General features: G+C 39.8%; 3 protein-coding genes across 4 annotated transcripts; 1 reads left to right on the top strand and 2 right to left on the bottom strand.

Annotated features, from left to right (window-relative positions):
* Positions 1 to 14: 14 nt before the first annotated feature.
* On the bottom strand, positions 15 to 6,282 carry LOC116932534 (organic cation transporter protein). The gene is made up of 10 exons (XM_032940298.2): positions 5,447 to 6,282; positions 4,101 to 4,302; positions 2,996 to 3,254; positions 2,723 to 2,915; positions 1,857 to 1,962; positions 1,046 to 1,373; positions 834 to 955; positions 683 to 742; positions 381 to 562; positions 15 to 313 (listed from the first exon to the last, which is right to left on the bottom strand). Exons 1-10 carry the CDS (start codon positions 5,872 to 5,874, stop codon positions 46 to 48), a joined length of 2,148 nt encoding a protein of 715 aa, XP_032796189.2. The 5' UTR covers positions 5,875 to 6,282; the 3' UTR covers positions 15 to 45.
* Positions 6,283 to 11,044: 4,762 nt separating this feature from the next.
* Positions 11,045 to 12,874, top strand: LOC116932403. Of its 2 annotated transcripts, XM_032940196.2 has the most exons (3): positions 11,045 to 11,632; positions 11,806 to 12,561; positions 12,652 to 12,874. In XM_032940196.2, the coding sequence occupies exons 2-3, from the start codon at positions 11,809 to 11,811 to the stop codon at positions 12,847 to 12,849; spliced, it is 951 nt and encodes a 316-aa protein (XP_032796087.2). In that variant the 5' UTR covers positions 11,045 to 11,632; positions 11,806 to 11,808; the 3' UTR covers positions 12,850 to 12,874. The 2 variants fall into 2 exon arrangements, with proteins under 2 accessions (XP_032796087.2, XP_032796086.2); XM_032940195.2 differs by having other exon boundaries at positions 11,046 to 12,561.
* Positions 12,875 to 12,880: 6 nt separating this feature from the next.
* Positions 12,881 to 14,086, bottom strand: LOC116932404. The gene is made up of 5 exons (XM_032940198.2): positions 13,929 to 14,086; positions 13,729 to 13,834; positions 13,512 to 13,663; positions 13,376 to 13,450; positions 12,881 to 13,310 (listed from the first exon to the last, which is right to left on the bottom strand). Exons 2-5 carry the CDS (start codon positions 13,819 to 13,821, stop codon positions 13,055 to 13,057), a joined length of 576 nt encoding a protein of 191 aa, XP_032796089.1. The 5' UTR covers positions 13,822 to 13,834; positions 13,929 to 14,086; the 3' UTR covers positions 12,881 to 13,054.
* Positions 14,087 to 15,310: the final 1,224 nt, after the last annotated feature.

Genomic DNA, 15,310 nt, shown 5'->3' with positions numbered 1-15,310 from the left:
ATTTATAATAACAAAAAAAAAAAAAATAATATTGACACATGGCTCTCAGGGCTTTCCATGTGAAGTTAACGCTCTCTTGTCGATCGGTTGGGTCGACAACGAAGTCGTTTGTCTAACAGGTTCATTTTCGTTAGCATTGTGCGTTTGGCGTCGTTGACGAGCCAACAAGCTGGAGCGGAAGCCTTCGCCTCGGATGGATGCCCGTAAAGAATTAACTCGGTGAGCAGGACCGCGGGCAAACCTGGGACTAATTGCTGTCGTATCGGCGCTTGCAGCAGGTGATTCGCCAATCGAACTCGAATCAGGTGTGATCCTAAATTCCAAATGGATCATTTTATCGGTTAAAACGAATCTTCCTAATATGGCGTATTTTTGCGTACTCCACTGGTCGTTGACAACATGGGAAATCCCAGAATGTTTGATCTTTGCCAAAGTTTTCACCGTCCTCGATCGTTTCGGGCAGAACGGCGCCCAGCGTTTCGGGCAACATGAGTCCAACAATAGCTCCAATCAGGGCCAGCAATCCGAGAATGGTAAGTGGCAAAATCGGACTAATTCTAGCCTATGAATCCCCCGCATTCCATTGATTATGAAAAAAACAAAAACAAAACAAAACAAAAACAAACTCGAATGCTTTAAAAAAGGAAAGAAAAATGTAAAGTTTTGTTGTAAGAATTTTTACGAGATCGACGATGTAGGGTGAAACGATAGCCGCAACGTAACCAGCAATGTGAACGTAAGCCTGTTGATTGAGTCAAATTGACACAGACACACGTCAATGCATTTAAGTGTACAGGAGGACAGCAATGAAAGGGAAAGCGGAGATTACTTACAATGCCCTGGGCACGAACGGACGTCGGTATCAGCTCGGCGCCATATTGCAGGCCAATGTTGAAAGTGATGTTGACGCAAAAACGGCCAATGATTGCCAAAACGGCCGTCAAAACAGCTTGGTCTGTTCAAGAGAAATTTCAAAAGTTACAACAACAAAATGGTACGCCCAGCATTTTCCCCCTTTCTTTTTTTGTACAACGTCATCGCTTACTGTTGGGGACGGCCAAAGTGGCCAAACTGAAAATGGCCGCAAATAGGAGAGAACCGAAGGCCAAAGCTCGGCGACCCCAACGGTCCAGGAAGAAAACCAGGACCAAATCGGCTGGAAGTTCCGTGACGGACGCCACGCTGAATGTCAGAAAGACACTCAATCCCAAATTGGCCGTGTTACGAGCGTGACCATCGTAAACGACAGCAATCAAGGCCCAGAGTAACGTCAGCAGGATGGTATTCCGTCTTAGCCGAGGCGTCCGGAGTAAATCGAGTACCGTTTGAGCGGGCTCCTTCGAGCTGGCCTGAATAGCCTCTTCAGTGGAAGTCTATGAATAGACGAAAATTGTACCCAGTCAGAAATGTATGAATATGCAAATCAAGTAGTGCGATTTAAAAAAAGAGAGAGAGAGAGAGAGACATCAAACTAAGGAAATTGGATGACACAGTTTCACTTGGATTACGTGACAGATTCATTACCCTCCTTTTGTCCCTGGACGGGCAACCTAAATTCGGTTAAACAAATGCACACACGTAACGCGATCCTACCATAAATAAACACCAGTCGCATAACGTCACGTGACTTGCATAAACCGTAACCACGCTTTCCTTGTTCTCCGATTGTCAGTAACAATGAACAGGAATTCAAAAAGAAAAGAACAAAAATACTCTTAACATAGAAATGAATCGGCTTCAAATGATGTGATGTTTTTGTTTTTGTTTTTTTTTTTTTTTTGACCAGCGAAATGATGGAAGAGGATCGATGTGTTGCAAAGGAGTACAGATCACACACGAAGGAGTGAATCAATTACCTTGAGATTTTCGTAGACACTCTCGTCGACCTGCTTCTTGTTGATGCGAGCGAAAGTCCTCAATATGGAAACGGCCCGGTCAGTTTGCCCTTGAGACAGCAACCACCTGTCAAGAGAAGCACAAAAAGAACGGTTTCGATTTTTATGTATGAATCAGCCATACGATCTCTTGCCAAATCTATTTCGTATACATTTGTTTGCGTTCCACATTTTATTTATTTATTTATGTTATTGAGATATTTTTTGGAAGGAAAAACAAAAGAAGCAAACAAATAAAATAAAATAATAATAATAATAATGTGACGGATGGTCGAATCTCTCCAGAGCGGAACGAGAAATTCAGGACATGAATTTCAATCGAGCATCAATGATTTTTTTTTTTTAAAGAACCTTGGTGACTGTCAAAATAACGTCAGTCGGGTAAATATTAAAAAAAGACAAAATTAATTTTCTCACGTAAGCCCAAATTTTCGATGGGCTTTAACATGCTCCAAAAGACTTAGGCCGTAAATATTAGCGTCGACAAAGTCCAAAGGAGGAAAGTTATTGCTCAAAAGAAAAAACAATACAACGTAAAATGTAGGTCATAATTTTTATGCTCTCGAAGTGAAAATAAAGAGGAAAAAAAAGAAAAAAAATTTTCACTTTTTGCGTCTGAACGCCAATGGCAAACATTGAGCAACTGATTCATTTTCTTTGTTTCATTCATTCGCTTTCCCTGTTAAGTTGGTTACGTTTGCGTATCCACGTGCCATATTTCAATTCATTCGCAAGTCAAATAACCTCGTGTCGGTCAACGACAAAAATTGGAGCAAACAATCCGGAACACTGCTATAAATAAAGTAGAGATAGTGAAAAATATGTACCGTGCACTTTCGGGAACGATCCAGTAAGCGGCGATTGCCGATGCCATTGGAATGGAAGTGGCCAAACTGAACATTCGCCAATCGCTAATGCCCCAAGCGATCCATGGCAAAATAGTCGTGCCGGCCGTGTAAAACAAAGCGATGGACAAATTAGCCACCAGCGTCCGGTAAGTGGGTCCCACGTATTCCAGCACTTGATTTGGTTTTCCACCGCCGCATAATTAAATCATTAGCATATCGTGAAATATAATTGTCTGGTGGCTTCAAACTCACCGAGAATGTACATGAGCGTGAATGAATTGTCGAAGGCGATGCCCATTAGAAAACGGGAAAAGGTGAACAAGCCGAAACTCTTGGAGACGGCGGTAATGATGCCGGCCAATGCACCGATCAAGTTGCACAGGATGAGGGCAGGAATGCGACCGAAACGGTCAGCGATGTAACCGAGCACGATGCCACCGACGATACTCCCCAAAAAGAAGACAGCTTGCGCCAAGGGAGCGTGACCGGCCTTTTCACACACCCAATCGTTCTTATAAAAAAGTTAAAAAAAAAATCTTTATTATTAAGGACATGGTAAAAAAATAAAAATACGTTTGCCTAAAATACTATGGGATTTATTAGCCGCCTTAAACAGAATTATTAGGTTGAAAAATATGATGATTGTGTGGGTTTTCGATTGATTGGCAATCGTGCAAGCTTTTCAATGGGCATTGTCGATAGCTGTGAAACCGCTCAATTTACTTAATTTTTGAAGAAAGCCGCAGAAAAGTCGATTATGCAAATGATTTTTATACGTGTGGGATGCAAATATACATGTCAGAATTTTCAGAACGTTCTGAAACTGCAAAAAAAAAAAAAATGCAGAAAAACAGATACCCTGCTGTTGTTTCTTCGTGGGGGATACGCAAACATTACCTTAAGAAAAAACTTGTAAAAAAAAAAAAAAAAAAGGGATTAAGTAAAAATTTGACAGGCACGATTCTACCGTGATGTTCTTCACCTAGTCCGCAAACTATTGAGAAATCGTGAAAAGAAAGAAAAGACCATATGCAACAGATACATAAAAAAGGAACACGATCAGCGATTTTTTGGGTTATATTCAAATTTTCGGGACTCGGTGGGCATTGCAAATAGCCAAAACCGTGAAAGAACTATGTAGTTCGTTTCCTCACGTTTACTCATCGCGTGCAACTCGAACCGTGAAAGCGTTTACGTAGTGATGAGGTAACACCACCAAGGTGATGAAAAAAACATAAAAATGCTCAACATTACACAGTTATGAAATATACAATTGTCTAGATGAATAATCAGGAATAGATGACGTCATTTTAGGAGTCGTTAAATATTATTTTTTTAAATGTTTCTTTCTACTGACTTCTGTGATGGCTGAATGGTAGCGAATTTGTTCCAGGTCGTAATCCCATCCATTTCGGCAAGGGGTCGTCGGCCACGTCTCGTTGGGTACCAATCCCTCACGCAGGACTAATTCATAATCGACATCGTACATGGTACAACTGTCGAAGGCCGGAGGACCGCCCAACACTGTCTGCGTCACCAGTGGGATGCTAATTGCTCTCCTGTGTGCAAAATCGGAAGGATTGATTAAATTCCAAATGAAAAACTTAGATCAAAGAGTCAGCAATTTTTGGTTTCCTTAAAAGGAATTCCATTTCAACCTTGGCTGGCAGATTATAAGATCCGGGAAAAACCCCGACAAAAAAAACCCCGGTTCTTCTATTCAGTTTGGTCGCCAGCTCTTGGCGTTTCCTGATTACATTTTCAGAATGGGCTTTACCCGTTGAATTGTGCAATTTCAAAGTTATCCGCATTCAATAGGTTAACCCTTGCGATGCTAATGACAACAAAAAAGACCTGTACTTCCTCGAAACGCATATAATCACTGCGTTACCTAATCCGGATTGCAAAATAACGCGGGGGGCAACGCATCCGAGAAACGAAACACATTAAAATATAGAGTTTCACACTAGATTTTTTTATTTTTTTAAGCGTGATTGCTTCAGGCTATCAATGCGGTCTACATGTAATTTACACGATTGTCGGTTTTTGCTCCACCTTTCGTAACAGATTTTTATTTTCTCTTTTCGCAAAGGAACGGCAACATCTTGGATTGCAAATTAAGATTGAGCATCCCCCCACAATTGATGACATTGAACTTAAGTGCTCTCGACTCATTACCCATTTGTTGGCGCAATCACGTTGTATCGACCTTGTCTTCGAATTAAGAAAATTTTGCAAAACCATTTGCACAACAGTCACCGTTTCGTCATTATTGCTTGTCCTCTTTTTGCGTCAGAGATAGTCACGTAAAAGAAAAGGGAGATTATCAATCTCGATTAAACCAATTTTCTAAAAAAAAAAAAGGAAAACATCTTTTTGCACTTGAAAATGGTTAAGCTTTCTCTTTTTTTTTTTTCGTGCAAACAGAAGGAAAACAAAACAAACTTTCTGCAACACGATTATATCTGTTACCTATCCCGTATCTGCCGGCAGGATGTCCTTCTAAACGACCTTTGTCTCAAAAGATGATGGATTTTTTTTTGTTTTCACCACCAAGAGAATTATTATTATAATATTTTTTTTAATTCAAAAACTTGAACTTTGACTTTTATAACTCCGTCAAGGATAAACCTGAATCTATTTCAGGTTTCTTTGAAAGAAAAAACACACTGATCCAATTGTTGAAACGAAATACTGACTTACTTTTGAGTCAGGTTGAGCCCTGATTGATTGAGTTGTGGGACGTGACACGTGTGAACGTCGATGAGCGTGATAAACACCTGGCTGAAGTATGAAAAGGCCAGGAAGAAGCAGAACGGCGCAGTCAGAAAGAACAGGATGATTTGATAAGTTCCAAATTCGCCAACGGAAGGCAGGACATCATCGAAATCCATCAGCTGATCGTTGTCTTCATTTGATAAAGTGGGCGGCAATTTGTCGTCTGGATGATCGGCGATTTTCTTCAACGATCCCGACTGATCGATGATCCGCAGTGCCGGCGGAGAACTCACCGTCACTCCAATTTTCGAATGTTGAGGTCGAATATCTTTCGAACTCGAATTCGCTTCGTCTTCATCATTGACCCAGGCTAAATTATCCACACCACCGAATTTTAATTTATGATTCGCCATCGCGTTATTTGTCACAAAACAATGAATTTAAATGATTTCTTAGAAAAGGAACAACAACAACAACAAAAAAGGAAGGTAATAATTAAAACAAAATAAAATAAGTCGTCGTCTCGTCGATGAGATGGACCTATGAGCGGTAGAAAGTTTCCCAGTTTTCTTAAAATAAAATCACTCTTAAGTGCTGGAAAGTGACAGATAAATGGAACGAGATTCTCCACTATCTTTTGGAGCAACAGAAGGCATTCGGACGCGTGGCACAAGAAGGACAACACCTGCACAACAAGGAGGAGCTTGTGTTTACAAACACACACACATACACGGCCAGGAAAAAAGGGGAGAGAGAGAGAGAGGGCCACACGATGTGTTACGATCTAGTTTCATCGGTCGACTAACGACTTCCACAACGGTCCGTCCGCCTTTGAATGCGAAATCCCTACCATGAAAAAAAAAAAAAAAAAAGGGAAAAAGGAAAAAGGAAAGGAACATAAATAAATAAAAATAACCACCGCTGTGGGTGCGAGCTTGCGCATAGGCTCTAACATACCCTGCGGGAGAATTGGATGGCAAAACAAGCGCGGCGGGAGAAGGCTCGCCGAGAGCGTGAAAGAAAAAGGAAAACCCTGAGAAGGAAAAAATACTGTTGAGTCTCTCTATATGATAACGCTCCCGTGCGTGAAACACTAGAAAACAAAACAGTAACGCCCTTTATTTTTTTCACTTAAATTTCCAAACTTTTTTTTTTTTTTTTTTTTTAAGAGCTGGAGAATCACGTTCACGGCCTTGTGAACTTCATTTTTTAAATTCAATGTCCCGACGTTTTGAAACTACAAATGCGTCAGATGATGTAGGAGTCACTATACAAAGTGCTCGAAAATATTTCTTTTAATAATATATTTTTTTTTTTCTTCTTCTGATGATGATGATCTTGCGTTTCATCCAACATTTGTTCGCGGCTCTGACGTCAATTGCTTGCGACGTCGGAAAGAGAAGAATAAATAAGAGAATAACCCCCCCACCCCCCCAGTTTTTCGTGTCACGCGCTTTTTGCTCTTCTTAGTAAAAACTTGTAGAAGAACAGCCCTTTTTTTTTTCTCGGTTTGAATAAAACGGAATCGTCGCCTTCACACGTTTTCAGCTGCCGGACATATTTTCTCCTTTTACGGGATTTAATACGCGAAGAAAATGATTGCGAAGCCTAAGCTGAAAATGTCAAAAGGCTTACAAATCATTATTCATCAAAAGAAGTAAATACGGTATGCGCGTTTTGAGTGCAATTCTTGAATCATCGTTAGCACTTGGCCGCATTTTTCTCCTTTTGGGAAGGGGAACGTGAATCATTATTTCGCGAATTTCAAAAAAATGGGCTATCAATAAGCGTCGGTGCAAGCGTCAACGCGATTGTCGTGACGCAAAAACAACAACAAAAAAACAAAAACAAAAATCCAATCAACTTTGTGTTTTGCGTGCAGTGTTGTCCTTGAAAAAGCTCAGATTTCATCAGCGCACTTAATAATTGACTTCCGCAAAAAATAGAACCTTGTCGATTTTTTTTTTCTACCTAGTGCATTGTGAAAATTGCTTCCATTATTTTCTGAAATCCCGCGGTTTTTCGGGAAAAATATTCTATGGCTTTTGTTCCCCTTTTTGCTCCGCTATTGATGAACAATGATTTTTCAATTCGTCTTTGTCGTCGCGGTTTGCTAGGAATCTCAGACGGCACGGCCGATAATATAGATCAATGTAAGAAGCCATCAGATTTTATTAATATCCCAAAATATCGTGAGCTTTTATTTTTGAAACAACTAAAAGAATGTAAAGTTCTCATTGAATAAAAGAATGTCAAACTATCAAGAAAAGCAAAAAGTGATGGCAGAGTGGAAGCTGCCCAGCACATCTGGAGCAAGGTCAAGGGTATCAACATCTAGATTCTACTTCAGATCTAGATTTTCTGTACCCAATCACTTCATTTTCTTTTTTAAACAGAATGTTTGACTGCTGCTCACGCGAGATAATCAGTCACGCGCTTATTCATCTCGGCCATAGCTAAAGGTGAAATAGGAAAAAAATAAAAATTCCAGGGCGTCCCACGACATTGACGAACTGAATTTCAGGTGCTGGTCAGCCGCCAAAAAGAAAAAAAAAGCCGTTCGTTTGTTAATTTTTTTTTTATTAAATGAAAATTATTATTTCTGTAATTCATGTTCAACTAATAGAATAAATGGTTCCATGAACAATCTCGATTTGTTATCAAAAGCCTTGATCCACTATAGCGTTTTACTCCTCTGGATTACAGTTACTTGACAGAAGGGGAACAGAGTAGCAACTAGATTTGCAACTATTTTCAGACAGATTAAAAACACATGTTTTTCTACTTTTTGTTCGCTTTTTGTTTTGCTTTTTTTTTTTTTTTTTTCTTTTTTATGCGCCAGCAGGAACGTGTGTTGATGAATAGCTGGCCAGCACGCCGGATGGCTCTCTTTTCCCCCGGAATCATTAAACCATAAAATATTGAGTCCAAGAAAAATGTACATCGATTCATCGATATGTCTGATGTTGGGTTTAGCCCGTACTCAAAAGTTTTTCAATGTTGCACTCTATTTTTCAGACTGGTTTGTTACTCATCAACATGTTCGGTTCAAATTTGGGCATTTTTCTTTAGAAAGTAGAATGACCCATTTAGGTCAGCAGGTACGTTTGGTCAACAGCACAAATTTTAAGTCAAAGGGACTTTGAGATAGGTCATCTTTTTTTGGTTCGTTGTCCTTTTAATCACATAGTTCACCTTGCGTACGTACATCCACGACTATAAAAAAATAACGAAAAAAAAGAGAAAGTTGTGAGTTTTATTTAGTTTTTCGGCCTTCGTTGACATCGGAACAGCTTTCGTATAAATATGTTATGGATTCAAAACCAGAGAGCATATGTGGTGGAGAAATAGGAAAACTGGTGGCATTTCATCAATTCTACAGAGAATAAAAAGAAATCCTCGTCAAAAGTGAAACACACTAATATAACAACCATCATAATGCAATATGGTAGCCCCATTTGCATTCATATCTACAGGCTAATCAGCCACACATCGATTGTTGTACACGTTTTATTACATCGAACTCGTCACGATCGAATTTCGTTTCATGCCCGCGACGATAATGTTATACAGTATACATGCTACGTCGAACGAAGAGAAAGGAAATTGCCTAACACTTTCAATAATTTCGTGTCACAGGACCTCGTTTCATTTTTCTTTCCGTTTATTATTTTTGTTTTTTAAATGAAGAAAAACAATGTTCTCATTCCTTGAGTTATTGTAGTCTTAAGGTTTTCTTAAAAAAAAAAAAAAAAAAAAAAGCTGGCCACACCAAGGTGCATTGCTGGGCAATAACTCGTGAAGGTATACAAACAAATGGCTCGTATAATTCGGCTGTGGAATCCCTTGTTTTCGTGTCCGTTTTGAAAGTATCTTTGTATATACTGTATACGCTGTTTACCTTGTTGCCGTACAAAAATAAAGTGAGCATATATTTTCAGAAATACTACCCAAAAAAGAAGTAAAACAATGACAAAATAAATAAAAGTGAAAAGAAAAAGGATTTTATAGCTGGGTTTACTGATTCGAAACAACCATAAAATTTTCGTTCTTCTTTTTCTATTATTATTTTTTTTTGTTGTTGTTCCTTTCATGATCGGAGAATTGCGACAGCTTCTTGAGGTTTCCTCCTCCAGAAAACCCACAGGATTCCCGGTATTTTGTAATTTTCCGCCGGCGTTTATTAGGAAAGGGCGGAACCCCAATCCTCATTAGAATGGTGGAAAACACGCATCCATACACCCAACAGCGGCTGTTTATGATGCGTTTTATCACTTCCTTGTACATATACGTATTACAGAGAACATATGAACAACTATATCAGTTGTTTGCGGCCAAAAACGATTTCCACATTCTTTTCATTAACCACATTTATTCGACAATAACAGAAGACTTTATACGATGTGGTTTGATTGTAAAGTTCTATACGTCGTTCTCTGTGATGCATTTGAAAATAAACACTTTTATTATAAATACCCGTGTATGGGTAATCATTTCTGCACCATCGGACAACAGAAATGTGTGGCCCTCGTTTTTCATTGGATGTCATCGCAACGCCCAAGAATCCCGGAAGGAAAACAATCTAATGGGGCTTTGCCAAACGTGCAGAATTTTGTTCTTTAGGCTTAACCAAAGCATTAGCCATACCCATAAATATATCCTCGTCCTTCTTGTATATGATGCTCATAATTGGATTATAATTTCAGGGTCGGTTTGTTTTGTTGCGAAATTTCGTTTTGTTGTTATTGCCGTCATAGGACGAAGCGGGGGAAACCTATCGTGAAACCCAACAAGTTTACTGCATGACATTATTATACGTATAATATGCCATGCATGTAAGTATGATTCTCACGAAACACGATATGACTAACCGCACATCTCCAAAAATATATAGTCAAGACTTGTTTAGAACATCAAATGTTTAGTAACATCAAAGAACAGAATAAATAATTACTTTTTTATAGGCATAATTAACCTGGATTAATTTACAACATGTCGTAAATTGTGTATATACTGTATGTATTAGGTCTAAATGAGTGCGGCGGAGTGCGGAGAGTAGCTAAGAACCCTTTCCGATTCATTTGCATGTGGTCGATGTATCGAACAGGTTAAAATTCTTGCGGAACAAAAACGCGCGGGTTCCGAAAACCGAGCTAGAAGAAGTCCATTCAAATATCTGAAATGTTTCCTGTTACAATAGTGGGCGTAGTTCTGATTGATGACCGTGATATCATTTTGTTCTTTCCCAAATATGGTGCTCACGACACATTCTTATTTGGGTGTTCCGAAATTGATTTCTAGCCCGTGTAGCAATCACAACGGTATTAAACGATTAGCCAACTATAATCTATTGAGATTTCTTACACACTTACTATATAATTTCTTTAATTTCTCTGAGATTTCGGGATTTCGAGTGAAAACAAGTTACAAAGGCGACGTTGTGTAAAAGTGTTGCAAAACGAAAAGCTTCAGCAGCTCCTAGTTAAATTGTATAATCAGCCAAGCGATTCGTGAAAATATAGTTGTTTTTTTTTTTTCATTTAAAAATAGGGCGGCTAAAATTCCCCTTCTTTTAGAAGGCAATAATAATGGTAGCCATTTATTTTTTGTCATTCAACTATTCATCAGTTCCAGAAAAATAACCAAGTGCGTGAAATTGTGAAATTAGCACCGCTTCACGGATACATTGAGTTACAAGGATGTCCTTTTTTCACGCACGATTGAACAAGTTGAAACAATAAGAAGGGGAGGACAAACAAGTCGTGTCTTTCGGGCGGGATAGAATCAAAAGGGAAAGACGTTACGACGGTGACGTAACACCTTGTCCCGCAACTCACGAAATGCCACGCCATCTGGTGTATTAGAAAACAAACAGTTTCTGCAGTTTTCAAGGTAGTCCTATCGTGAACAGGTGGCATTGATTACTCGTAATCAGATCCCCTATTCTCCACTCTAGTCCAAAATGGGGAGAAAAAATATATATATATATATAATACGGCATAATTGCCAGTGCGGAACAAACGCCTTCGGCTATTTCCTTGCCACTGCAGTCTTTTTTTTATCCTTTTTAAAGGCAGTGCAAGTACAAGCGGGTTCAAGGTACTCTATAGAACAGGAGCTGTCAAAGTTTTTCCGCTGGGAAATTCAGTTCACGTTTCAACCACCGATGAGGTACGTCTCATCCAAATATTTGTTCTTGTGCTCATCGTAAAAGATATAGAAGAATGTGCTGGGCACATACCAGCAGCTTCAAAATGTTGAGGAACAAGACCAAGTATTACTGGACATTGGCTAGCTGCTTCCTCTTCGTGTCGGCTCTAGTAATTTTTTACGGATCTCGACAGGTAATGATAGAATTGTACCAACAACATCAGCATTTGTCTGTCGAAGAATATCCGGAGAAAATCGGATGTCGTTGTGACGAACTCACCGGATCAACAAATGCCAGGCAAATCCATCAATCGACTTGCAGTGTGGAGGCTGACAGGCGAGGATTCAACCAATCAGTGGTCAGTTACACATTGTTCGGTCAGCCAGATCAAGACGAACAAGTCCGGAGACGTTACTTTTCTTCCCTCGAAGCTAAAGCTATCCGCATCAAACACTATTACCCCGGCTGGATCATGCGTGTGTATCACAACCTGTCACTGGATGACGAGCTCAAATACCTGTGCCCATTGCGTTGCAGCGGTGGGTATCCGCACAATGTCGATCTCTGTCACGTGGACACCATCCGCACGAAAGAAATTACGTCAACTCTTATTCAGCGACTCAATCCTCGCATGTGGAGGTTTCTGGTGATGCTCGATCCAATGGTGGATCGTTTCATGTCACGTGATGTCGACAGTGAAATCATCCCGCGTGAAGTAGCGGCTGTCAAACAATGGCTTCAGTCGAATTTCACGTTCCACGTCATGAGGGATCATCCCAGTCACGGAGGATTCATGTTAGCTGGACTTTGGGGTGCCAAGAATGTCCAGCGACGAGAGCTCATCCGGCGGCTGGGTCAAGCCATGATCTGGACCAGCCAGAACGACGATTATCAAACAGATCAGAGTCGATTGGATTTCTTCGTCTGGCCATTTGCCACCTTTGATGTGGTAATGAATTTTCACGAAAAGAAATTTATCTTTTCTAAAAAAAAAAAAATAGGAAAAAAAAATGATCCAATCACCTTGTTCTATTTACAGATGGCTCACGATGCTTACTTTTGCAATCATTGGTTTCTCAAATTAGCCCATGTTGTGCCTAGTTTTCCGTTCCCTACACGCCGGATCGGTCACAATTTCACCGGATTGGACCTCGTCCGAAAAGATATTGCCGATCATATCGTAACTTGTCCGTTTGAATGCCGCCCGGTGGATCACAAAGACTGGCTTTTGTGTTGAGGAATACACAATTAATAATTCGAAAGCTATCTACAATATAAAATTTGTATTTGTTTAGGTCAGCAACATTTAATGGGCGACTTGGGGACGAAAAAATTATAAAACTCTTGGTTGGTATAATGAGTGATTGATGAGTAAAATGGATAGGGTAAAAACTGCTGAAAACTGGCCGTATAGCAGCTTGTTATATTATAAGAGGTAACGTTTAAGATGAGGCAATTTCCTTGGGTGGTTGGAGTTTGTGACTGGGGAAAGGATGTGAGAGCGACTTGAGAGCTGGTGAGCTTCCGATGGCCCTGAAGACAATGAGGATCGTGTCAGAGTCGAACGGGCATCGGGAGAAAGCTCGGCTGCAAGTTTCGGAATTCTTAGCTGTTGAGCCGATGAACGCCGCGTACTGGAAGACTCCACGACCTTTGGCGACCTTGGGTCCGTCAGACGAAACAGCCAAAGGCTTGCCACTTTATACATCAAGTCATTTTTGGTTACTTTAGCGCGGAAATAAATTTTGAAATCAATCACTTACTCGAACATTGATCGCAAAAGCACTTCTTCCGGCAGCAATTCGCTTTCAGCTCGTCGATGGAGCTCACAAATCAGCCTGTATGCAAATAGACATGGTAATATAAAATGCTATTGTAAATATGCGGTAAGTAATCAACCTTGATCCGCATCCGAATTTATCAGCCTGGACGGCAGTGTCTAGGTACGAGTCGATATCTTTTTCGTGATCTTTCTCTGTGTATTCGAGTAGTGCGAAATCGACAGTGTCCACTGATGCCTTTGCTTCCTTGTTCTCCTTAGTTTCGATAATCTAAACACAAAAATGTGTAACATTTATTTGAATTCAATTTCATTTGTTCATATTCGTTTACTGACCACTGTCTCAATAGGCACAGCTTCCGATTCAGGAAGGGCGGCCGATTGCACTTGAGCAATCAAAACAGCAGCAACAAGGTAGACGACAAACATCTTGAACCGCTCACTTTTTGTTTCCAGTTTCCACAAGAGAATTTAAAAAATAAATAAATAATTGGTTTGTCTTACGTAATGGCTATACAATTATATTAAAATATTACCTGTGCGTGTAAAGCTCTCAAATGAAAGGAAAAGAAAACGGAGCGGCTTGGACTGTTGGACGCGTGAGACTGTTGTGTTCACTTGGCAGGGCTGGCCTCTTTTATAGATCGGGGCCAGGCTCACAGCGTAAGAAAGGGAGAGAGACTGAAAGCGAAAAGGTAGTATATATGGGAAGCACGTGATGAGGAAATAGTGTGTTATCCACTGGCAGGCTTTCGCTCTCGTTGGCAGTGAATCGGAAACGAAGAAAAAAACAAAAACATTTTCACTCGATGGCTACCAACTGGAAACACAATGCGAATGATGGTTTTCATTTAATAAGTAACACGTACATGTAGTAGGTGTTTTCGCTTGATACCTCTTTATATAGAAATGATTTAAAAAGGCAACAATGCGAAATGAGGAGGAAGGAAAAGAAAGAAAACAGGAATGTACAAGAAAAGGGGTTAGACAGCAGTTTTCTATATCGAAAACATAATTCTTTTTGCGTATAGTCAATAAGCCCAAGCGATCGAAAGTCTCGAAAGAGAAAGTTTTGTTCCTCCAAGCATAGCGGTCAACTTTTTATATATTTTTTTCCCTTAAAAATGAAAATTGGATACGTTTACCTTTCTTGCCGAGCATACCTTGTTTATTACCATAACATCAAATTAAAATATCCATTGGCGTTCTTTAATTTCAAAAATCCCACGAGTAGGCTACCCTAGCCTGGCTTTCTTTAATTTCCATTTCTCAACTAAAGAGAGAAATGAGGGAAAATATAATATTAAAACTAAGATGGACCGGCTCATTTCCCTCAAAGTCCTTGACCCACTCTGTGAAGAACCAAAGAACGATGAAAATCGAGTTCGGCGCTTTCTTCTCAACCTTCGTCGATGGAGTGTCTTCGTCTCGGGCGAGCGTTACACTTTCGTTTTCACTTCGAGTTCAAAACACGTACGACGTAGAAAACCACTTTCCTGGTGTTTCTTTCACCGTGGGCCAATGTCCACAAGATAATCTATAACGAGTAGGTCCCTACACATCAATCAACTCGATTGAAAAATGTTGGCGATGGAACATGTTTTTGCATAAAGTAAAACATATCCACGTATTGCAAGGCTTTTCCTCTTTATCGCAGCTGTAATTTTTGGAATTTACATTTTCTTTGAAGTGAAAGTTGTCAATTTGATTTCTCTTTCAACATTCAGCACGGTATACCAGATGATGCTGCAATTTTCTTATGTAAGCCACGGACTACAGTCTACAAAAACGTCCCTTTCTTTCAGCCATTTCGCTATGAAAGAATTGCTGTTTTTAATTGATCAACAAAATTAATGCTAGAGTATTCTTGTCTTCTAATCCGCTTATTGATTTTCTTCGCTATTTCCGCAAAATTCTG

Source organism: Daphnia magna, linkage group LG10 (genome assembly GCF_020631705.1).
Source record: "Daphnia magna isolate NIES linkage group LG10, ASM2063170v1.1, whole genome shotgun sequence".
Taxonomy (NCBI): domain Eukaryota; kingdom Metazoa; phylum Arthropoda; class Branchiopoda; order Diplostraca; family Daphniidae; genus Daphnia; species Daphnia magna.
Note: the sequence above shows the minus strand (reverse complement) of the source record. Positions and strands in the feature narration are given on the sequence as shown.

Excerpts from the sequence above, each read along its gene's own strand:
- LOC116932534 (XM_032940298.2), bottom strand. The coding sequence starts at position 5,874 with ATGGCGAATCATAAATTAAAATTCGGTGGTGTGGATAATTTAGCCTGG. Across the intron at positions 4,303-5,446 it reads GGGCTCAACCTGACTCAAAA|GAGAGCAATTAGCATCCCAC; the intron begins GTAAGTCAGTAT and ends TTTTGCACACAG. Across the intron at positions 1,963-2,722 it reads ATCGTTCCCGAAAGTGCACG|GTGGTTGCTGTCTCAAGGGC; the intron begins GTACATATTTTT and ends TTCTCTTGACAG.
- LOC116932403 (XM_032940195.2), top strand. The coding sequence starts at position 11,686 with ATGTGCTGGGCACATACCAGCAGCTTCAAAATGTTGAGGAACAAGACC. Across the intron at positions 12,562-12,651 it reads CATTTGCCACCTTTGATGTG|ATGGCTCACGATGCTTACTT; the intron begins GTAATGAATTTT and ends TTCTATTTACAG.
- LOC116932404 (XM_032940198.2), bottom strand. The coding sequence starts at position 13,821 with ATGTTTGTCGTCTACCTTGTTGCTGCTGTTTTGATTGCTCAAGTGCAA. Across the intron at positions 13,664-13,728 it reads CTGTGCCTATTGAGACAGTG|ATTATCGAAACTAAGGAGAA; the intron begins GTCAGTAAACGA and ends TTTTGTGTTTAG. Across the intron at positions 13,451-13,511 it reads AAATTCGGATGCGGATCAAG|GCTGATTTGTGAGCTCCATC; the intron begins GTTGATTACTTA and ends ATTTGCATACAG.